The sequence below is a fragment of the Copadichromis virginalis genome, linkage group LG16 (genome assembly GCF_057382275.1).
Source record: "Copadichromis virginalis isolate Kocher_CV1m ecotype Utaka linkage group LG16, C_Virginalis_male_GT1.1, whole genome shotgun sequence".
NCBI classification, from domain to species: domain Eukaryota; kingdom Metazoa; phylum Chordata; class Actinopteri; order Cichliformes; family Cichlidae; genus Copadichromis; species Copadichromis virginalis.
In genome coordinates, this window is record NC_140633.1 from 32,155,921 (window position 1) to 32,177,897 (window position 21,977).

General features: G+C 40.0%; 3 protein-coding genes across 6 annotated transcripts; all 3 read right to left on the bottom strand.

Moving 5' to 3' along the window:
• Positions 1-1,575: 1,575 nt before the first annotated feature.
• On the bottom strand, positions 1,576-9,383 carry LOC146691140 (serine/threonine-protein kinase pim-1-like). Of its 2 annotated transcripts, XM_085434434.1 has the most exons (12): positions 8,395-9,383; positions 7,145-7,222; positions 6,868-6,941; positions 5,286-5,362; positions 4,640-4,882; positions 4,353-4,505; positions 4,137-4,231; positions 3,964-4,011; positions 3,642-3,860; positions 2,408-2,588; positions 2,151-2,321; positions 1,576-2,061 (listed from the first exon to the last, which is right to left on the bottom strand). In XM_085434434.1, exons 3-12 carry the CDS (start codon positions 6,873-6,875, stop codon positions 1,970-1,972), a joined length of 1,287 nt encoding a protein of 428 aa, XP_085290560.1. In that variant the 5' UTR covers positions 6,876-6,941; positions 7,145-7,222; positions 8,395-9,383; the 3' UTR covers positions 1,576-1,969. The 2 variants fall into 2 exon arrangements, with proteins under 2 accessions (XP_085290560.1, XP_085290561.1); XM_085434435.1 differs by lacking the exon at positions 5,286-5,362.
• A 72-nt stretch (positions 9,384-9,455) lies between these two features.
• Positions 9,456-20,763, bottom strand: LOC146691141 (serine/threonine-protein kinase pim-1-like). 3 transcript variants are annotated; one of them, XM_085434432.1, is made up of 12 exons: positions 16,275-17,263; positions 15,025-15,102; positions 14,748-14,821; positions 13,166-13,242; positions 12,520-12,762; positions 12,233-12,385; positions 12,017-12,111; positions 11,844-11,891; positions 11,522-11,740; positions 10,288-10,468; positions 10,031-10,201; positions 9,456-9,941 (listed from the first exon to the last, which is right to left on the bottom strand). In XM_085434432.1, the coding sequence occupies exons 3-12, from the start codon at positions 14,753-14,755 to the stop codon at positions 9,850-9,852; spliced, it is 1,287 nt and encodes a 428-aa protein (XP_085290558.1). In that variant the 5' UTR covers positions 14,756-14,821; positions 15,025-15,102; positions 16,275-17,263; the 3' UTR covers positions 9,456-9,849. The 3 variants fall into 3 exon arrangements, with proteins under 3 accessions (XP_085290558.1, XP_085290559.1, XP_085290557.1); XM_085434433.1 differs by lacking the exon at positions 13,166-13,242; XM_085434431.1 differs by lacking the exons at positions 13,166-13,242; positions 14,748-14,821; positions 15,025-15,102; positions 16,275-17,263 and adding exons at positions 19,567-19,692; positions 20,690-20,763.
• Positions 17,336-18,930, bottom strand: LOC146691142 (serine/threonine-protein kinase pim-2-like). The gene is made up of 3 exons (XM_085434438.1): positions 18,168-18,930; positions 17,911-18,081; positions 17,336-17,821 (listed from the first exon to the last, which is right to left on the bottom strand). Exons 1-3 carry the CDS (start codon positions 18,397-18,399, stop codon positions 17,730-17,732), a joined length of 495 nt encoding a protein of 164 aa, XP_085290564.1. The 5' UTR covers positions 18,400-18,930; the 3' UTR covers positions 17,336-17,729.
• Positions 20,764-21,977: the final 1,214 nt, after the last annotated feature.

Consider the following 21,977-nt stretch of genomic DNA (forward strand, 5'->3'; position numbering starts at 1 on the left):
ATGTCACAATTCCAACCTTGCTCCTTTACCCGGGCTTGGACCGGCAAAAGTGACCCGAAATAGGCACTGTGGTGGAGCTACTTTGTGTGTGTTTGTTTATAAGTAGTTTTAAACCTCGTGATCCACAAAACAGCACAAGAGTAAAAGAGTAAAAGAAGAACTGACTGCGTTATAGCACCCGCTGCTTGTTGAGAGTAAAAGCGATACGCGCTTTCACGTCTTTTTGTAGCGCCTTTTTTTTTAGAAAAAAAGTCGCTAAGGGGTCTGAAAACTCGCTAAATATAGCGACAAAGTCGCTAAGTTGGCAACACTGCATCTGGCCTCAGGAAATTACATGATAGGGTGGGGCCAGGTTTCACAATGAGCTCACCCGAAACCCTGGCTGATTGTGACCCACACCTGTTTTCACACCTTGGCACATGTGATTAGGTAGAGGATCATCAGGGGGTCCTTTGTCCCTCTTTGGGGGGGTACTCTCACTGGGTTTAAATCTGGGACTCTCCACCATTTGACTCTTAGAACTGAAGAAGCCTCTCGGATGAGAGGTGAAACGCCTTCAAGCAACTAAAAGAAGTCCAGACGCTTTTCTTTCCAAGCTCCTTAATTTTAAGCATTATATTTTTGATCTAACTATTACAGAAACATAAAATCATATTTTGAAATCACCAGTACTGTTAATCTAGGGCAACTGTTGCATAAAGCTTAACAACAGTGGTTCTGTTCTGTTTTTAAAAAGTCACACCTGACTTGACTAATTCAGTGAACGGACATACACGCAAATTCAATCCAAGCTCAGATTGAGATATAGTTTTTGAGATTGTTTTTGTCAATCTCTGCAGTCCTCAGTGAGGATGTTGAATATTTAGGTTAAGTACAAGGAACAAATGTGGAATTCACATATATATATATATATATAGAAATATTTATAGAAATAAATAAATAAACACAGTTTGTTAAATTATTACGTTATGTCTTAACAGTAGCTTAACCAATATTGCATGAATTACATCATTTTTAAATCCGGTAAATTGCCTCTGCTTCTGCACATCTCCGATAAATTGCAGCAGTAATTTTATGGCCAACCTTTGCAGACAGGTAAGAGAGCGCAGACTGTCATTAGCATCACAGCGCATTCTTTTGTCACACATTAGGTGATCAGTCAAACCGCTCACAGTTCACACTGAGCATAGACGGATATTAAGAAATATCAAACTTTCTTGAACGGACATTAACAAATAAATTCAATCGTAACTATAGCATCAAATCACATCCGTCGCTTTACATCGTAAGGTAGAGATTCCACCATATTAGAGAAAGAATCCCACCAATCAGACAGCCCACTATGAGCAAACAATCAGCAACAGTGGGAAGGAAAAACTGCTGCAACCTCTGCTAGAATCTGTCAAGACTGGTTGGGGGTTAGGGCAACAGATGCAAGTCTTCAGAGCAGTGGCAGCGTGACTTTTTTGTATATACCTGAACCTGATTTACCTTTTAATTTGCTTACTTTTCAAAACACATCGTAGGTAAAATACAATCCTTGAAATAGTAATAACACAGTATCCTCAGCAAAGATGAATTAAACAAGTTTTATTTTAATGGAAGTTTACTTCAAGTCTTCAGATTTTTACTGTCTTTTATTTGATTACTTTAAAGTATATGATTACATTAGAGTAATTAAATAAAGACAGTTTTGATGGAGCTCCTGACCCAGCCCAAGCTCTCTATGAAGACGAGGAAAAACTCCCCTGGGGGGGCCAGATTGACGGGAAGAAACCTCGGGAAAGCCCATTCAAAGAGAGATCCCCTTTCCTGGGATGGCTGGGGGGGTTACAGGAATTCCAAAACACTGAAATTTAAAGTGGGCCAATTAAAAAAATTATTTCCTGAAAAAAAGCAAGGTAATTCATACATCACACATAAATGATAACGTCTGAATTGTGTGTGTTTGTGTGTGTGTGTGATATGCTTATCTCAGCCACGTGTGATGCTGTAGCTCCTCCAGCGTCGGCCGCGTCTCCGGGACTTTGGTTAAACACGCGTCCAAGAAATCCCGGCAGTCTGGAAAGAAAGGAAAGAGAAAAAACATGAAGATGATAGTTCCAGTGGTCCAAGCCATCAGTCAGTCTTGAAGTGTGACGTTTTCTTACTTTTGGACAGATGTCTTTTGAATTTCAGGCGCTTTTTGAGGAAGCTCGTGGTGTTAAAGTCCCCCGCATGAAGCGCTTCGTACAGAACCACTCCCATTTGCCATACCGTGGTGGGTCCACACCTGTAGCAACTGCGCCCGTACCACTCGGGAGGGGAGTAAATTTCTGTACCTAATAAACAGAGACAATTGCAATTTCTTCTAAAACAAAAGGCGAAAATTGTGACATCTGTGAAGAGCAAGAGCAGAATATGTTACCATAGAAGACGCGGTACTGCGACTGCTCCTTAACAAAGCAGCTCAGTCCAAAGTCGATGATACGAACACGCGGTACATCTGAGCCGGTCTCAATTAGAATGTTCTCACTCTTGATGTCCCGGTGAAAGATGTGTTTATCCTCCAGGTGCTTCGCAGCATCAACCAGCTGCTTCAGAATGACCTGGAAATAGAGCAGGGCGATATGACCAAAAATATTTATCAAGATATACATTTGAAAAGTTGCGATAACGATATAACTGACGATATAATTGACACTAGACAAAATACTTTACAACTCCACAACTATTAGTGCAAAAAACCCCATCAATGTATTTTCACTTAAACAAGCAGCTGTTTTTTTATGTCCATTAAAGTTATATAAAAATGTAACAGTGCAAATTCCTTGCTGACAGTTTAACCAAAAGGCATTTCCAGTGGAAATTGGCCGACATATCCTCAGCATAACCATGTATAATATCCACAAAACTTAAAAAGAGGTTATACACACACAATACGGTAATATAATGTTGAGGTGCAGTACGTATCACTCCGCGAGGCGCCTGCCTACGATAGCCGTAATGCTCCGACAATCCATCGAGCGGTGCTGCTTTGTAGCTTAGCAAAGTCGCCGTGTACATAAAATCGTTTTGAGGTCAGTAAACACAACCAGAATTCATACATAAGTCACACGGGATTATAAGGGGCACTGTCGAGTTTCAGAAAAATCAAAGGATTGATTTTAAGTGTGCCGTATTTTCCAAACAACACGGTAATAACGACGCCCCGCTAGCATTCGCTCCCAAAAATTGTGCTTTGTTGTGTATCTGACGGACGAAAGCTAAACCAGTTCCACACCACTAAAGTTGCAGCATTTTTACAAACCAGTTCTGGTTCATCCGTTTCATTCAACGATCCACTTTCGCTCTTCTCATTGTGCGTCATCGTTTTGAGGTCAGTAAACACAACCAGAATTCATGCGGCGTCACCGCCATGTGCGTATGTAAACAAAGGCACTGCGCATGCGCGTTTTACCCATATTCTATCGCGATATTTCATTTTCCTATCGTTGCCCAAAATTACCCCGGTATTACCGTGAATGGTATGATATAGCCCAGCCCTACCTGGAAACGATGAAAAAGACAATAATCAATCAATGGGTTAATGTTTCTCTAACACTCTGTGCTTTGATTGAATGATGTACAGTCTAAGACTCTTCTAAAGCAAGTCAACTTGCCTTGGCCTTGTCCTCTGGCAAAAATCCTCCATTTTCTTCTATATATTTATCCAGGTCCACAGCGGGGACAGGTCTCTCCATCACCAGGATCAGCTCTCTGCCAAAGTCAAACCACTCCAACAGAGACACTGGGGCTGATGTTTCCACTGATCCATCTGCTTCAGCTGCAAGCTTCAGCATGATGGCAACTTCCACTGACACATTCTTCCCGTTATCATCCTGAAATATTTCAACAAAGTGGATGATGAGGCACAGACGTTCCACAGGTGAACGCTGCATGCAATCCACTAATGTAAAAGCAATTCAAGTCTTGCATATTTACCTTCACTTTGCAGTACACTTTCCCCTTTGGGATGTGTTTGATGGCCACCTAAAAGACACAGGGCATTGATGAGCATTTCCTCAGTATGACATAATTAAAGGTGTAAAACAGCTTACGATATTATCCCTTATCTGCGTTACTGCCTGTCTTACTACCACCATCTGAACACTTACTGGTAAATGATCCTTTATGCGGTAGCCAGCAAACACTGCTCCACACCCTCCTTCTCCAAGCCGGTGCTCCTCCACGTATCTCGCTTGGAAGTCACCTAAACAGACAAACACAAATTGGGTTTTACTACAGCTGTCACACAAATTACTCTCTGCTGTACCCTAAATGTTCATTTTGCTCTTCACCTGAATATAAAAGCCAAGCTGCTTGCTACTTACGTTTCTGTTCAGCCACTGACTTTTTGGCAACAGTTTTGGTTTTGTCCTGGTCCACTTTCTTTTTCTTAGGTGGGTCCCTGGTGTCTCCCGCAGCTTTCCTTTTGCCAGCCTTTTTGTTTTTACTGCAGCTCTCTGAAATCTCTATGCTGCAGTCTGCAGATGTGGAAAACACCAAAAGCACGTCAGCTTATTAGATAATAGACACAAATATCTCCCAAACACTAATATCTTCAAACTAGCAACCAGATGTACACTTAATCTACCCCTCACTCAACTAATTAGCCTACCTTTACCAGTGTCCAACCAGGAAGATGCCTGCCCCTTGTCACCGCTCACATGGTCAAGAAGTTTACGCTTCTTTGCTGTGTTGGCTGTCCCCGCTTCATCTTGTTGGACCTTTCGCTTGACTCCCCTGACCACATGAGCATCTGAGCTGGTGGAAGGACCAGCCTGCTCAGTGACCCTCCTTCTTTTTATGGGGGTCGTTTTTTCAGGACTGGCCTTTCTTTTAGCCATCCTGCTCTTACAATCTATAAACAACAACAACACATTAGTGAAAAAGAGCGCTCGACATCAGGACTAGAAGGATTTTGATGTCACTGAATTTTTAATTAGTATTGCTTACAATATAATAACAAGTTTATCCTTTTGATAAAAAACACACCAACACGAGTCCATCTACTAAGTCTAGATACTGATGACACTTGTTGCTCTGTTTTCACTGCTCAGTCCAAGAATAAACTTGTCACATTATTTTACCAAAAGACAAAGTGCCCCAGTAACCTTTCTTTGATTAGACATGTTGCACTTAGGTTAGTTTCAATCAAAACCAGGATTTAAATCCTCTAAAAATGAATCGTTTTATACACAGAGCCTCAACATTGTTAGAAATGTCGATTCTGTTATTTGGGGGATTTTTTTTTTTTTACTTACTTTGATCTCCTGGATCTTTCTTATCTGCCTCAGTCGTAACTTTTCTTGTTTCCTTTTTCATCTGAATTTTTTGAGAACTTTTAAAATAGAAAATGTCACCTTAATGAGTGAATAGTCCTTCAAATGTCTGGATGCTTGACTTTTCTAACTAAGCTGTATAAGTCAGTTCTGTAAGTGAGCTTTAAAAGTAAACTCCGGAGACTATGGCAACACAACATTAGAACCTTGCCTTTTAGTGACATCACTAAAAGGCAGTGTCCCAAGTAGTTTAAAGAAAAACACTCTGGCAGACAAAGCCATAATATTTCATATAATTCAGTAATTTCACATTAAACTTTCTTTCATTATCCTTTCATTATTTGTTTAACCCTTTAAGACCTACCATAGAACCAAGTTCGCCAGAGCTTACTTTATATTTTTACATGCTGTAGTGCCATTTTTGGGAGCATTTCAAGTTGCTATACATCAATACAACTGTTATAGCCCATATTTTAATAATATGTATGCATTAAGTCCATAGTAACTACATTAATTGCAAAAAAGTGCAACAAACTACAAAAAAAATTGAAAATCGTTTTTGGTTTTTTTTAAATATATTTCTACTTGGAGAAATTTAAGAGGCTTATCCCTCAAAACTTTAAATACAAAAAAGTTGCAAAAAATAGTTTACAACAACAGGAAATTTATTTTGAGTGTCTTCATAGTTTTATTTTTGAGATACACCAATTTTTACATACTGCAGGAATAACGAAAAACAATCCTATGATGCAAATTTGCAAAGAAAACAGCATGTGCATCAAAATAAACTATTTTAAGCAGTGCAATTCGAGTTCTAAGCATCCCAGAAACTATTCAGAAAAGCATAAAGTCAAACATGACTTATAAAAACACCAGTATAGGCTCTTAAGGCCTACAAGTAAAAAACTACATTTTCCGCGAAAATGACGTCACTTCCGGTTTCGGGCAGGAAATGGTGGACATGCGATCGTTCGCGCTGACGTCTGTTTCAATGTGGGAAGTGTTACGAACAGCTGATCGGATCGGCAAAGCGTGTTTCTGGAATATTATGTTTTTGTTCCCGCAAGCGCTTTTATGCAATTTTTGCAAAGCTATATGTGTAAGGAAACCATGACCTAGGACAAGCCGATGGCATAAGATTTAAGTACAACTCTGGTTTCATATGCAAAAAAAATTATTGCGCTAGCTTACGCGGTTCCCGGTTCTACAGGGATTTAAAAATAGTTACGCAAAACAGAGCGTGCCTGCTCCGACCGGCTTTAAAGGGTTAAACATGTAACAATCGAATTGCATCTTTCCATTGCCAGCCATCTCATTTTGTACAAATCCAGCCAACTCTTCCAAGTTTGTGTATTTTTTAAACCCTTACAAGAATTGAAATGTGTCCCAAATATCTGTATCCCATCAGAGGCAAGTTTCTTAAAGGAGAGGTAGTAGCTGCTCCACCATAGGACCAGTAGGACCTCCAGCACACAATGAACACTTAATTAACATTAACACATTTATTAAAACACAATTTTAAGCAATAACCCTTTTCTTTTAGTGTGTTTCAATTTGTTCCTACCGCGCCATTGGAACGGTGTACTATCCAGTAACAGCATCCAGCTGGCAGAAGCATACACCTGCAGCAAGGAGAATCTACCAGGCAGGATAGCGCAGCGGAGTCATCAGATGAAGTGGTTCATCCAGCAGGAACAGGATACCAAAAGGGGAGAGAAAAAACACAGAAAGCATAGTCATGACTAACTCAGTGTCACTAACAGCTCATCTAGCAGTCTTAACATCATAAGGATACAGGCTGGTCCATATAAAAAATATTAACAGAAAAAAGATGTACTTACCTGGATGATTGAGCATGTATCAAGACAATGAGTCATTTACTTTAGTAAAACTGTAATGCAACAAGCACAAAAAATGGGCTGTAAAAAAAAGAAAAAATATCTGAACAATAGCACCGACTTTTAAATAGCAATCAAGCCCAATAAACAGTTTCTTTTGTTAAAAGAGGGGCCTAATGTCCTCCACAGTTATGTGAGATGATAAAGCCATACAGAAAATGATTACTTCAAGATATAGCTGCTAAAAGTCGTTCTACTACCGAATTATGTGTATGTATCCTCTCTTGATTTATTTCCAAAGTTTACTCACTTGATTTGGATTACTGAATGGAACCTAATCATTTTATTAATCTATACACACAGAAATAGCCACACAAACTAAATTAGTTGGTCAAATTTTATTCAGACACTTGTTGAAATAATCACACAATGTAGTCCTTCTAATGACAGCAACATACTGTTGTTAGGAGGTGGTGGGATTGTCACATGCAGTGAGCTAGCATGATTTACTTAAAGCTGATGTGATTCCCAGATTGGATGAACTATTTGCATTTTCCTCATCATTATTTTTATTTTTGTTTTCTGATTGCTGATTGGTAGTGGTTGCCAGAATTATGCTTTCGCTTAAAATACAGTGTTAGCTACTAGTGCCTCAATTTCTTGGTTGTCTAAGAAATTCATCCTATCAGAGCCTTCAAAAACAAAAAATAAAAACAAAAAATATACTTTACAAAACATAATTCCAATTAAAATAGTTAGCTGGGTAAAATGCCACATGTTTTATGTCATGGTACAGTTAGTGCGATTCTTGATTCTTATGATAAAATGTAATTATATTTTAATCCCACAAATCTCTTTTTTCTTTTTATGAGAGCTCACACACTTAAAGGATATGCCAAAGTCACACATTTTACAACAGCAACCTCATTTTATAAATGCAATACACTAAAAAACAAGGGGAATAAAAGCAAAACATTAACGGTGTGTTCACACTGAACGCGATAGACGCGAACGAAAACGCCCCAAACGCCCCTAATTTGACGCGTGCACATTCGCACCTCAACGCGTGACCAAGAAAAATCCATCGCGCCTCAAAATTGCATATTTTGACGTGCGTGAACCGGAAATGTGGGAGGAAGTTGTGCCAGACCGGTATCTTTGTCAGCTGTCGAGCTAGCGTTTGAAGAGAGAGTCTCCCTTCTCTATTTACTGTGCAGAGCAGAGCAGCGGCGTTAAGGACGTCCTCGCCGTACCTGGGTCCATCAGGTCCTCCAGACGCGTGAGCAGTTTGGTGAGTTTCAACACTTGCTCCAGGAGCTGCGCCTGGATGACGGCCGATTTCAGCGATATCGCCGTCTTCCCCTCGCCCAGTTTGAGGACCTGCTGTCCCGCGTTGGTCCAAGAATCGCCCGCCTAGACACCGACTACAGGCGCTCAATCCCACCTGCAGAGCGCCTGTCCGTCTGCCTGAGGTTAGTAAAAGTGTTTAATACGGTAGTCCTTTATTGATACCTGTGCTAATATGCTAAACTATCGTTTATAGACTGCTAACATGGATGTGCTATGCCATCAATGAATGCCGTTGGTGTTTACTGATAGCAAACTGTGGTACGGAGACGACTGTTTATAATATTTCTAGTGATACTCGAAATGTCTCATCAAGTCCTGATTTAATTCAATTTATGCTGTTATCAGTGTTTGCAACGATAGCATGGCTGTGGTGCCATATGTATGCTCTCGGTGTTTGCTGATATCAAACTGGTATTAGGACCAATGTAGGTTAATCTTTGTAGTGATACTCACTCCTTTTTATTTAGACCTGGTTTAATTCTGGTATAGTTGAGTATTTGTATATAATCCCTGCAGCTGTCAGACTCTATAACAGGGGTCACCAGCCTTTATAAAAACAGAGTTAGATAAAACTGTGAACAGTTTGGTTCATCTTTAGTTAGATGGTTCTATCTTGATAAGCTATGTCTTCTCACAGATTCATTTTTCAAAAATATTAATGATTTAAGCAAGGAAAGGGCTACATGTCAGCATACAACTCTTTATTTCTATTAATGTCTTACTTCATTCCTACCTGATTGACATGTTTAGGAATTATGAGTGATTGGCTCACTGTAGTTGTAAAAGTTGCTACCAATCAAATTATGATATGTTAAAGTTAAAACAAAACACAACTGTTTAGTGTCATTTTTGTTGTAATTGATGTCTGGTTTGTTCTGTTCCCTAGTGATGGGTAGGGATGGGTACCAGTATCGCACCGGTTCTGACCCTTGAAATAGTAATAACACAGTATCCTCAGCAAAGATGAATTAAACAAGTTTTATTTTAATGGAAGTTTACTTCAAGTCTTCAGATTTTTACTGTCTTTTATTTGATTACTTTAAAGTATATGATTACATTAGAGTAATTAAATAAAGACAGTTTTGATGGAGCTCCTGACCCAGCCCAAGCTCTCTATGAAGACGAGGAAAAACTCCCCTGGGGGGGCCAGATTGACGGGAAGAAACCTCGGGAAAGCCCATTCAAAGAGAGATCCCCTTTCCTGGGATGGCTGGGGGGGTTACAGGAATTCCAAAACACTGAAATTTAAAGTGGGCCAATTAAAAAAATTATTTCCTGAAAAAAAGCAAGGTAATTCATACATCACACATAAATGATAACGTCTGAATTGTGTGTGTTTGTGTGTGTGTGTGATATGCTTATCTCAGCCACGTGTGATGCTGTAGCTCCTCCAGCGTCGGCCGCGTCTCCGGGACTTTGGTTAAACACGCGTCCAAGAAATCCCGGCAGTCTGGAAAGAAAGGAAAGAGAAAAAACATGAAGATGATAGTTCCAGTGGTCCAAGCCATCAGTCAGTCTTGAAGTGTGACGTTTTCTTACTTTTGGACAGATGTCTTTTGAATTTCAGGCGCTTTTTGAGGAAGCTCGTGGTGTTAAAGTCTCCCGCATGAAGCGCTTCGTACAGAACCACTCCCATTTGCCATACCGTGGTGGGTCCACACCTGTAGCAACTGCGCCCGTACCACTCGGGAGGGGAGTAAATTTCTGTACCTAATAAACAGACACAATTGCAATTTCTTCTAAAACAAAAGGCGAAAATTGTGACATCTGTGAAGAGCAAGAGCAGAATATGTTACCATAGAAGACGCGGTACTGCGACTGCTCCTTAACAAAGCAGCTCAGTCCAAAGTCGATGATACGAACACGCGGTACATCTGAGCCGGTCTCAATTAGAATGTTCTCACTCTTGATGTCCCGGTGAAAGATGTGTTTATCCTCCAGGTGCTTCGCAGCATCAACCAGCTGCTTCAGAATGACCTGGAAATAGAGCAGGGCGATATGACCAAAAATATTTATCAAGATATACATTTGAAAAGTTGCGATAACGATATAACTGACGATATAATTGACACTAGACAAAATACTTTACAACTCCACAACTATTAGTGCAAAAAACCCCATCAATGTATTTTCACTTAAACAAGCAGCTGTTTTTTTATGTCCATTAAAGTTATATAAAAATGTAACAGTGCAAATTCCTTGCTGACAGTTTAACCAAAAGGCATTTCCAGTGGAAATTGGCCGACATATCCTCAGCATAACCATGTATAATATCCACAAAACTTAAAAAGAGGTTATACACACACAATACGGTAATATAATGTTGAGGTGCAGTACGTATCACTCCGCGAGGCGCCTGCCTACGATAGCCGTAATGCTCCGACAATCCATCGAGCGGTGCTGCTTTGTAGCTTAGCAAAGTCGCCGTGTACATAAAATCGTTTTGAGGTCAGTAAACACAACCAGAATTCATACATAAGTCACACGGGATTATAAGGGGCACTGTCGAGTTTCAGAAAAATCAAAGGATTGATTTTAAGTGTGCCGTATTTTCCAAACAACACGGTAATAACGACGCCCCGCTAGCATTCGCTCCCAAAAATTGTGCTTTGTTGTGTATCTGACGGACGAAAGCTAAACCAGTTCCACACCACTAAAGTTGCAGCATTTTTACAAACCAGTTCTGGTTCATCCGTTTCATTCAACGATCCACTTTCGCTCTTCTCATTGTGCGTCATCGTTTTGAGGTCAGTAAACACAACCAGAATTCATGCGGCGTCACCGCCATGTGCGTATGTAAACAAAGGCACTGCGCATGCGCGTTTTACCCATATTCTATCGCGATATTTCATTTTCCTATCGTTGCCCAAAATTACCCCGGTATTACCGTGAATGGTATGATATAGCCCAGCCCTACCTGGAAACGATGAAAAAGACAATAATCAATCAATGGGTTAATGTTTCTCTAACACTCTGTGCTTTGATTGAATGATGTACAGTCTAAGACTCTTCTAAAGCAAGTCAACTTGCCTTGGCCTTGTCCTCTGGCAAAAATCCTCCATTTTCTTCTATATATTTATCCAGGTCCACAGCGGGGACAGGTCTCTCCATCACCAGGATCAGCTCTCTGCCAAAGTCAAACCACTCCAACAGAGACACTGGGGCTGATGTTTCCACTGATCCATCTGCTTCAGCTGCAAGCTTCAGCATGATGGCAACTTCCACTGACACATTCTTCCCGTTATCATCCTGAAATATTTCAACAAAGTGGATGATGAGGCACAGACGTTCCACAGGTGAACGCTGCATGCAATCCACTAATGTAAAAGCAATTCAAGTCTTGCATATTTACCTTCACTTTGCAGTACACTTTCCCCTTTGGGATGTGTTTGATGGCCACCTAAAAGACACAGGGCATTGATGAGCATTTCCTCAGTATGACATAATTAAAGGTGTAAAACAGCTTACGATATTATCCCTTATCTGCGTTACTGCCTGTCTTACTACCACCATCTGAACACTTACTGGTAAATGATCCTTTATGCGGTAGCCAGCAAACACTGCTCCACACCCTCCTTCTCCAAGCCGGTGCTCCTCCACGTATCTCGCTTGGAAGTCACCTAAACAGACAAACACAAATTGGGTTTTACTACAGCTGTCACACAAATTACTCTCTGCTGTACCCTAAATGTTCATTTTGCTCTTCACCTGAATATAAAAGCCAAGCTGCTTGCTACTTACGTTTCTGTTCAGCCACTGACTTTTTGGCAACAGTTTTGGTTTTGTCCTGGTCCACTTTCTTTTTCTTAGGTGGGTCCCTGGTGTCTCCCGCAGCTTTCCTTTTGCCAGCCTTTTTGTTTTTACTGCAGCTCTCTGAAATCTCTATGCTGCAGTCTGCAGATGTGGAAAACACCAAAAGCACGTCAGCTTATTAGATAATAGACACAAATATCTCCCAAACACTAATATCTTCAAACTAGCAACCAGATGTACACTTAATCTACCCCTCACTCAACTAATTAGCCTACCTTTACCAGTGTCCAACCAGGAAGATGCCTGCCCCTTGTCACCGCTCACATGGTCAAGAAGTTTACGCTTCTTTGCTGTGTTGGCTGTCCCCGCTTCATCTTGTTGGACCTTTCGCTTGACTCCCCTGACCACATGAGCATCTGAGCTGGTGGAAGGACCAGCCTGCTCAGTGACCCTCCTTCTTTTTATGGGGGTCGTTTTTTCAGGACTGGCCTTTCTTTTAGCCATCCTGCTCTTACAATCTATAAACAACAACAACACATTAGTGAAAAAGAGCGCTCGACATCAGGACTAGAAGGATTTTGATGTCACTGAATTTTTAATTAGTATTGCTTACAATATAATAACAAGTTTATCCTTTTGATAAAAAACACACCAACACGAGTCCATCTACTAAGTCTAGATACTGATGACACTTGTTGCTCTGTTTTCACTGCTCAGTCCAAGAATAAACTTGTCACATTATTTTACCAAAAGACAAAGTGCCCCAGTAACCTTTCTTTGATTAGACATGTTGCACTTAGGTTAGTTTCAATCAAAACCAGGATTTAAATCCTCTAAAAATGAATCGTTTTATACACAGAGCCTCAACATTGTTAGAAATGTCGATTCTGTTATTTGGGGGATTTTTTTTTTTTTACTTACTTTGATCTCCTGGATCTTTCTTATCTGCCTCAGTCGTAACTTTTCTTGTTTCCTTTTTCATCTGAATTTTTTGAGAACTTTTAAAATAGAAAATGTCACCTTAATGAGTGAATAGTCCTTCAAATGTCTGGATGCTTGACTTTTCTAACTAAGCTGTATAAGTCAGTTCTGTAAGTGAGCTTTAAAAGTAAACTCCGGAGACTATGGCAACACAACATTAGAACCTTGCCTTTTAGTGACATCACTAAAAGGCAGTGTCCCAAGTAGTTTAAAGAAAAACACTCTGGCAGACAAAGCCATAATATTTCATATAATTCAGTAATTTCACATTAAACTTTCTTTCATTATCCTTTCATTATTTGTTTAACCCTTTAAGACCTACCATAGAACCAAGTTCGCCAGAGCTTACTTTATATTTTTACATGCTGTAGTGCCATTTTTGGGAGCATTTCAAGTTGCTATACATCAATACAACTGTTATAGCCCATATTTTAATAATATGTATGCATTAAGTCCATAGTAACTACATTAATTGCAAAAAAGTGCAACAAACTACAAAAAAAATTGAAAATCGTTTTTGGTTTTTTTTAAATATATTTCTACTTGGAGAAATTTAAGAGGCTTATCCCTCAAAACTTTAAATACAAAAAAGTTGCAAAAAATAGTTTACAACAACAGGAAATTTATTTTGAGTGTCTTCATAGTTTTATTTTTGAGATACACCAATTTTTACATACTGCAGGAATAACGAAAAACAATCCTATGATGCAAATTTGCAAAGAAAACAGCATGTGCATCAAAATAAACTATTTTAAGCAGTGCAATTCGAGTTCTAAGCATCCCAGAAACTATTCAGAAAAGCATAAAGTCAAACATGACTTATAAAAACACCAGTATAGGCTCTTAAGGCCTACAAGTAAAAAACTACATTTTCCGCGAAAATGACGTCACTTCCGGTTTCGGGCAGGAAATGGTGGACATGCGATCGTTCGCGCTGACGTCTGTTTCAATGTGGGAAGTGTTACGAACAGCTGATCGGATCGGCAAAGCGTGTTTCTGGAATATTATGTTTTTGTTCCCGCAAGCGCTTTTATGCAATTTTTGCAAAGCTATATGTGTAAGGAAACCATGACCTAGGACAAGCCGATGGCATAAGATTTAAGTACAACTCTGGTTTCATATGCAAAAAAAATTATTGCGCTAGCTTACGCGGTTCCCGGTTCTACAGGGATTTAAAAATAGTTACGCAAAACAGAGCGTGCCTGCTCCGACCGGCTTTAAAGGGTTAAACATGTAACAATCGAATTGCATCTTTCCATTGCCAGCCATCTCATTTTGTACAAATCCAGCCAACTCTTCCAAGTTTGTGTATTTTTTAAACCCTTACAAGAATTGAAATGTGTCCCAAATATCTGTATCCCATCAGAGGCAAGTTTCTTAAAGGAGAGGTAGTAGCTGCTCCACCATAGGACCAGTAGGACCTCCAGCACACAATGAACACTTAATTAACATTAACACATTTATTAAAACACAATTTTAAGCAATAACCCTTTTCTTTTAGTGTGTTTCAATTTGTTCCTACCGCGCCATTGGAACGGTGTACTATCCAGTAACAGCATCCAGCTGGCAGAAGCATACACCTGCAGCAAGGAGAATCTACCAGGCAGGATAGCGCAGCGGAGTCATCAGATGAAGTGGTTCATCCAGCAGGAACAGGATACCAAAAGGGGAGAGAAAAAACACAGAAAGCATAGTCATGACTAACTCAGTGTCACTAACAGCTCATCTAGCAGTCTTAACATCATAAGGATACAGGCTGGTCCATATAAAAAATATTAACAGAAAAAAGATGTACTTACCTGGATGATTGAGCATGTATCAAGACAATGAGTCATTTACTTTAGTAAAACTGTAATGCAACAAGCACAAAAAATGGGCTGTAAAAAAAAGAAAAAATATCTGAACAATAGCACCGACTTTTAAATAGCAATCAAGCCCAATAAACAGTTTCTTTTGTTAAAAGAGGGGCCTAATGTCCTCCACAGTTATGTGAGATGATAAAGCCATACAGAAAATGATTACTTCAAGATATAGCTGCTAAAAGTCGTTCTACTACCGAATTATGTGTATGTATCCTCTCTTGATTTATTTCCAAAGTTTACTCACTTGATTTGGATTACTGAATGGAACCTAATCATTTTATTAATCTATACACACAGAAATAGCCACACAAACTAAATTAGTTGGTCAAATTTTATTCAGACACTTGTTGAAATAATCACACAATGTAGTCCTTCTAATGACAGCAACATACTGTTGTTAGGAGGTGGTGGGATTGTCACATGCAGTGAGCTAGCATGATTTACTTAAAGCTGATGTGATTCCCAGATTGGATGAACTATTTGCATTTTCCTCATCATTATTTTTATTTTTGTTTTCTGATTGCTGATTGGTAGTGGTTGCCAGAATTATGCTTTCGCTTAAAATACAGTGTTAGCTACTAGTGCCTCAATTTCTTGGTTGTCTAAGAAATTCATCCTATCAGAGCCTTCAAAAACAAAAAATAAAAACAAAAAATATACTTTACAAAACATAATTCCAATTAAAATAGTTAGCTGGGTAAAATGCCACATGTTTTATGTCATGGTACAGTTAGTGCGATTCTTGATTCTTATGATAAAATGTAATTATATTTTAATCCCACAAATCTCTTTTTTCTTTTTATGAGAGCTCACACACTTAAAGGATATGCCAAAGTCACACATTTTACAACAGCAACCTCATTTTATAAATGCAATACACTAAAAAACAAGGGGAATAAAAGCAAAACATTAACGGTGTGTTCACACTGAACGCGATAGACGCGAACGAAAACGCCCCAAACGCCCCTAATTTGACGCGTGCACATTCGCACCTCAACGCGTGACCAAGAAAAATCCATCGCGCCTCAAAATTGCATATTTTGACGTGCGTGAACCGGAAATGTGGGAGGAAGTTGTGCCAGACCGGTATCTTTGTCAGCTGTCGAGCTAGCGTTTGAAGAGAGAGTCTCCCTTCTCTATTTACTGTGCAGAGCAGAGCAGCGGCGTTAAGGACGTCCTCGCCGTACCTGGGTCCATCAGGTCCTCCAGACGCGTGAGCAGTTTGGTGAGTTTCAACACTTGCTCCAGGAGCTGCGCCTGGATGACGGCCGATTTCAGCGATATCGCCGTCTTCCCCTCGCCCAGTTTGAGGACCTGCTGTCCCGCGTTGGTCCAAGAATCGCCCGCCTAGACACCGACTACAGGCGCTCAATCCCACCTGCAGAGCGCCTGTCCGTCTGCCTGAGGTTAGTAAAAGTGTTTAATACGGTAGTCCTTTATTGATACCTGTGCTAATATGCTAAACTATCGTTTATAGACTGCTAACATGGATGTGCTATGCCATCAATGAATGCCGTTGGTGTTTACTGATAGCAAACTGTGGTACGGAGACGACTGTTTATAATATTTCTAGTGATACTCGAAATGTCTCATCAAGTCCTGATTTAATTCAATTTATGCTGTTATCAGTGTTTGCAACGATAGCATGGCTGTGGTGCCATATGTATGCTCTCGGTGTTTGCTGATATCAAACTGGTATTAGGACCAATGTAGGTTAATCTTTGTAGTGATACTCACTCCTTTTTATTTAGACCTGGTTTAATTCTGGTATAGTTGAGTATTTGTATATAATCCCTGCAGCTGTCAGACTCTATAACAGGGGTCACCAGCCTTTATAAAAACAGAGTTAGATAAAACTGTGAACAGTTTGGTTCATCTTTAGTTAGATGGTTCTATCTTGATAAGCTATGTCTTCTCACAGATTCATTTTTCAAAAATATTAATGATTTAAGCAAGGAAAGGGCTACATGTCAGCATACAACTCTTTATTTCTATTAATGTCTTACTTCATTCCTACCTGATTGACATGTTTAGGAATTATGAGTGATTGGCTCACTGTAGTTGTAAAAGTTGCTACCAATCAAATTATGATATGTTAAAGTTAAAACAAAACACAACTGTTTAGTGTCATTTTTGTTGTAATTGATGTCTGGTTTGTTCTGTTCCCTAGTGATGGGTAGGGATGGGTACCAGTATCGCACCGGTTCTGACCCTTGAAATAGTAATAACACAGTATCCTCAGCAAAGATGAATTAAACAAGTTTTATTTTAATGGAAGTTTACTTCAAGTCTTCAGATTTTTACTGTCTTTTATTTGATTACTTTAAAGTATATGATTACATTAGAGTAATTAAATAAAGACAGTTTTGATGGAGCTCCTGACCCAGCCCAAGCTCTCTATGAAGACGAGGAAAAACTCCCCTGGGGGGGCCAGATTGACGGGAAGAAACCTCGGGAAAGCCCATTCAAAGAGAGATCCCCTTTCCTGGGATGGCTGGGGGGGTTACAGGAATTCCAAAACACTGAAATTTAAAGTGGGCCAATTAAAAAAATTATTTCCTGAAAAAAAGCAAGGTAATTCATACATCACACATAAATGATAACGTCTGAATTGTGTGTGTTTGTGTGTGTGTGTGATATGCTTATCTCAGCCACGTGTGATGCTGTAGCTCCTCCAGCGTCGGCCGCGTCTCCGGGACTTTGGTTAAACACGCGTCCAAGAAATCCCGGCAGTCTGGAAAGAAAGGAAAGAGAAAAAACATGAAGATGATAGTTCCAGTGGTCCAAGCCATCAGTCAGTCTTGAAGTGTGACGTTTTCTTACTTTTGGACAGATGTCTTTTGAATTTCAGGCGCTTTTTGAGGAAGCTCGTGGTGTTAAAGTCTCCCGCATGAAGCGCTTCGTACAGAACCACTCCCATTTGCCATACCGTGGTGGGTCCACACCTGTAGCAACTGCGCCCGTACCACTCGGGAGGGGAGTAAATTTCTGTACCTAATAAACAGACACAATTGCAATTTCTTCTAAAACAAAAGGCGAAAATTGTGACATCTGTGAAGAGCAAGAGCAGAATATGTTACCATAGAAGACGCGGTACTGCGACTGCTCCTTAACAAAGCAGCTCAGTCCAAAGTCGATGATACGAACACGCGGTACATCTGAGCCGGTCTCAATTAGAATGTTCTCACTCTTGATGTCCCGGTGAAAGATGTGTTTATCCTCCAGGTGCTTCGCAGCATCAACCAGCTGCTTCAGAATGACCTGGAAATAGAGCAGGGCGATATGACCAAAAATATTTATCAAGATATACATTTGAAAAGTTGCGATAACGATATAACTGACGATATAATTGACACTAGACAAAATACTTTACAACTCCACAACTATTAGTGCAAAAAACCCCATCAATGTATTTTCACTTAAACAAGCAGCTGTTTTTTTATGTCCATTAAAGTTATATAAAAATGTAACAGTGCAAATTCCTTGCTGACAGTTTAACCAAAAGGCATTTCCAGTGGAAATTGGCCGACATATCCTCAGCATAACCATGTATAATATCCACAAAACTTAAAAAGAGGTTATACACACACAATACGGTAATATAATGTTGAGGTGCAGTACGTATCACTCCGCGAGGCGCCTGCCTACGATAGCCGTAATGCTCCGACAATCCATCGAGCGGTGCTGCTTTGTAGCTTAGCAAAGTCGCCGTGTACATAAAATCGTTTTGAGGTCAGTAAACACAACCAGAATTCATACATAAGTCACACGGGATTATAAGGGGCACTGTCGAGTTTCAGAAAAATCAAAGGATTGATTTTAAGTGTGCCGTATTTTCCAAACAACACGGTAATAACGACGCCCCGCTAGCATTCGCTCCCAAAAATTGATGTGTGGATGCTACTATGAAGACTTCTAGTTGAGCAAACACTAATAAACACTGACTAGTTTATCTGAGATAAAATATAACACTTTTTTATTAAGTCAGTGTTAACTCTTTTTTTTCTGTTAGGATCATTCAATAGTACAAAGCGAGGGTAGGTCCACGCAGCAGGAAGTGATCATCAATTTCTATCACTTTGTCAAAGGCTGAGCGTAGGGTGTCACCAGTGGAAAATCTCCTGTGGGGCGAATCATCGGAATCAGCGTCGGACAACCCTGCATCACCGCAGAGCGCCACGCAGACACTACACACTACTTAATATCGTGATCAGAACCCCACATACTGCCCCAAAAGTTTATTAAATCCCTGCCAACGTGTTCCTAAAATTAGAGGACGCCACAGGTACAAACTGACTGCAGCCTTTATTCCATGTGTTTTGTCTGTGAATTCCCCCATGTACACATTTAACCTCCACCCACTCCAACACCAATAATGTCCCGGGGCAAAGCGGGGTTTGGTGAACCAGGAGCTGTGCGCAGCCCGTGTCCACCAAAGCCTGGTGTATACCCCCTTGACACCTTATTAGAATGCTGTACCTCCATGACTGCCTGGCATGCTCTGCTCCTTCTGCCCTGGCAACCAGATGATCCTCAGCCAGGGTGGCTTGCTGGTTGATGGCAGGGGACCCCTCGGGTGGGCCACTTTGTCCAGCAAACCAATGACTGTAGAAAACATGGATGATCTAACAGTTCTCCAAAAGTATATAAAGTACTTACCTAAAAAGCAGTTAATGTCATGTTGCATTTATTTATTGTTATTACATTGTTTTACAGCAGCTAATTAAAAACCATCATCTTAACTACATGTTTTGTTTTTTTATTCTTTGTTGTTATTGTTTTTTTTTTTTTTTGGAAGTTGTCCTGTAGGTGATGGTGTAGCACAGAGACTGAACTAGTGGCCAGCTAACATAAGAAGGATGTACTTGAAATGTACTGTATTTGAAACTTGCATCTCATCTTTGCAGCGTTCACTTTGAAGAGAATGTCTTTACCAAGGACTCACAGGTTAAGTAACTTTACAATTTTCCTATTACAATATATAATTTTAGAGCACGATTACAGCTCTGCCATCTTGATTGCAAATTAAATACATCTGGAATACGAACAGCTGATCGGATCGGCAAAGCGTGTTTCTGGAATATTATGTTTTTGTTACTGCAAGCGCTTTTAATGCAATTTTTGCAAAGCTATATGTGGAAGGAAACCGTGACCTAGGACAAGCTGATGGCATAAGATTTAAGTACAACTCTGGTTTCATATGCAAAAAAAATTATTGCGCTAGCTTACGCGGTTCCCGGTTCTACAGGGATTTCAAAATAGTTACGCAAAACAGAGCGTGCCTGCTCCGACCGGCTTTAAAGGGTTAAACATGTAACAATCAAATTGCATCTTTCCATTGCCAGCCTTCTCATTTTGTACAAATCCAGCCAACTCTTCCAAGTTTGTGTATTTTTTAAACCCTTACAAGAATTGAAATGTGTCCCAAATATCTGTATCCCATCAGAGGCTAGTTTCTTAAAGGAGAGGTAATAGCTGCTCCACCATAGGACCAGTAGGACCTCCAGCACACAATGAACACTTAATTAACATTAACACATTTATTAAAACACAATTTTAAACAATAACCCTTTTCTTTTAGTGTGTTTCAATTTGTTCCTACCGCTCCATTGGAACGGTGTACTATCCAATAACAGCATCCAGCTGGCAGAAGCATACACCTGCAGCAAGGAGAATCTACCAGGCAGGATAGCACAGCGGAGTCATCAGATCAGGATTATCATGAAGTGGTTCATCCAGCAGGAACAGGATACCAAAAGGGGAGAGAAAAAACACAGAAAGCATAGTCATGACTAACTCAGTGTCACTAACAGCTCATCTAGCAGTCTTAACAACTGCTAGACGGGCGACCGTGGCTCAGGGGGTTGGGAATCGCATCTGTAACCGGAAGGTCGCCGGTTCGATCCCAGGGCTCTCTGTCCTGGTCGTTGTGTCCCTGGGCAAGACACTTTACCCTACTTGCCTACTGGTCTTGGCCAGAGGGGCCGATGGCGTGATATGGCAGCCTCGCTTCTGTCAGCCTCGCTAACAAAAACATCGCAGTTGTGGATTTGAATCTCGCTGCAGCATAATAAGACCCAGAACATTCAATTTGAACATGTGCTGCAAGCTAACTCCCCAGAGGAGTTCATGCAATGGCCTGTCGGATTCGGCTCATGACTTCTACTACCGAATTATGTGTATGTATCCTCTCTTGATTTATTTCCAAAGTTTACTCACTTGATTTGGATTACTGAATGGAACCTAATCATTTTATTAATCTATACACACAGAAATAGCCACACAAACTAAATTAGTTGGTCAAATTTTATTCAGACACTTGGTGAAATAATCACACAATGTGGTCCTTCTAATGACAGCAACATACTGTTGTTAGGAGGTGGTGGGATTGTCACATGCAGTGAGCTAGCATGATTTACTTAAAGCTGATGTGATTCCCAGATTGGATGAACTATTTGCATTTTCCTCATCATTATTTTTATTTTGGTTTTCTGATTGTTGATTGGTAGTGGTTGCCAGAATTATGCTTTCGCTTAAAATACAGTGTTAGCCACTAGTGCCTCAATTTCTTGGTTGTCTAAGAAATTCATCCTATCAGAGCCTTCAAAAACAAAAAATAAAAACAAAAAATATACTTTACAAAACATAATTCCAATTAAAATAGTTAGCTGGGTAAAATGCCACATGTTTTATGTCATGGTACAGTTAGTGCGATTCTTGATTCTTATGATAAAATGTAATTATATTTTAATCCCACAAGTTTCTTTTTTCTTTTTATGAGAGCTCACACACTTAAAGGATAACCCAAAGTCACACACTTTACAACAGCAACCTCATTTTATAAATGCAATACACTAAAAAACAAGGGGAATAAAAGCACAACATTAAGA

Excerpts from the sequence above, each read along its gene's own strand:
- LOC146691142 (XM_085434438.1), bottom strand. The coding sequence starts at position 18,399 with ATGTATATCTTGATAAATATTTTTGGTCATATCGCCCTGCTCTATTTC. Across the intron at positions 18,082-18,167 it reads GCAGTACCGCGTCTTCTATG|GTACAGAAATTTACTCCCCT; the intron begins GTAACATATTCT and ends TCTGTTTATTAG. Across the intron at positions 17,822-17,910 it reads CAAAAGACATCTGTCCAAAA|ACTGCCGGGATTTCTTGGAC; the intron begins GTAAGAAAACGT and ends CTTTCTTTCCAG.
- LOC146691140 (XM_085434434.1), bottom strand. Across the intron at positions 4,506-4,639 it reads CTGGTTGGACACTGGTAAAG|ACTGCAGCATAGAGATTTCA; the intron begins GTAGGCTAATTA and ends CCACATCTGCAG. Across the intron at positions 2,589-3,641 it reads TGCCAGAGGACAAGGCCAAG|GTCATTCTGAAGCAGCTGGT; the intron begins GCAAGTTGACTT and ends CTCTATTTCCAG.
- LOC146691141 (XM_085434431.1), bottom strand. The coding sequence starts at position 20,726 with ATGCTGTTATTGGATAGTACACCGTTCCAATGGAGCG. Across the intron at positions 11,741-11,843 it reads AAGTGTACTGCAAAGTGAAG|GATGATAACGGGAAGAATGT; the intron begins GTAAATATGCAA and ends GAAATATTTCAG. Across the intron at positions 10,202-10,287 it reads GCAGTACCGCGTCTTCTATG|GTACAGAAATTTACTCCCCT; the intron begins GTAACATATTCT and ends TCTGTTTATTAG.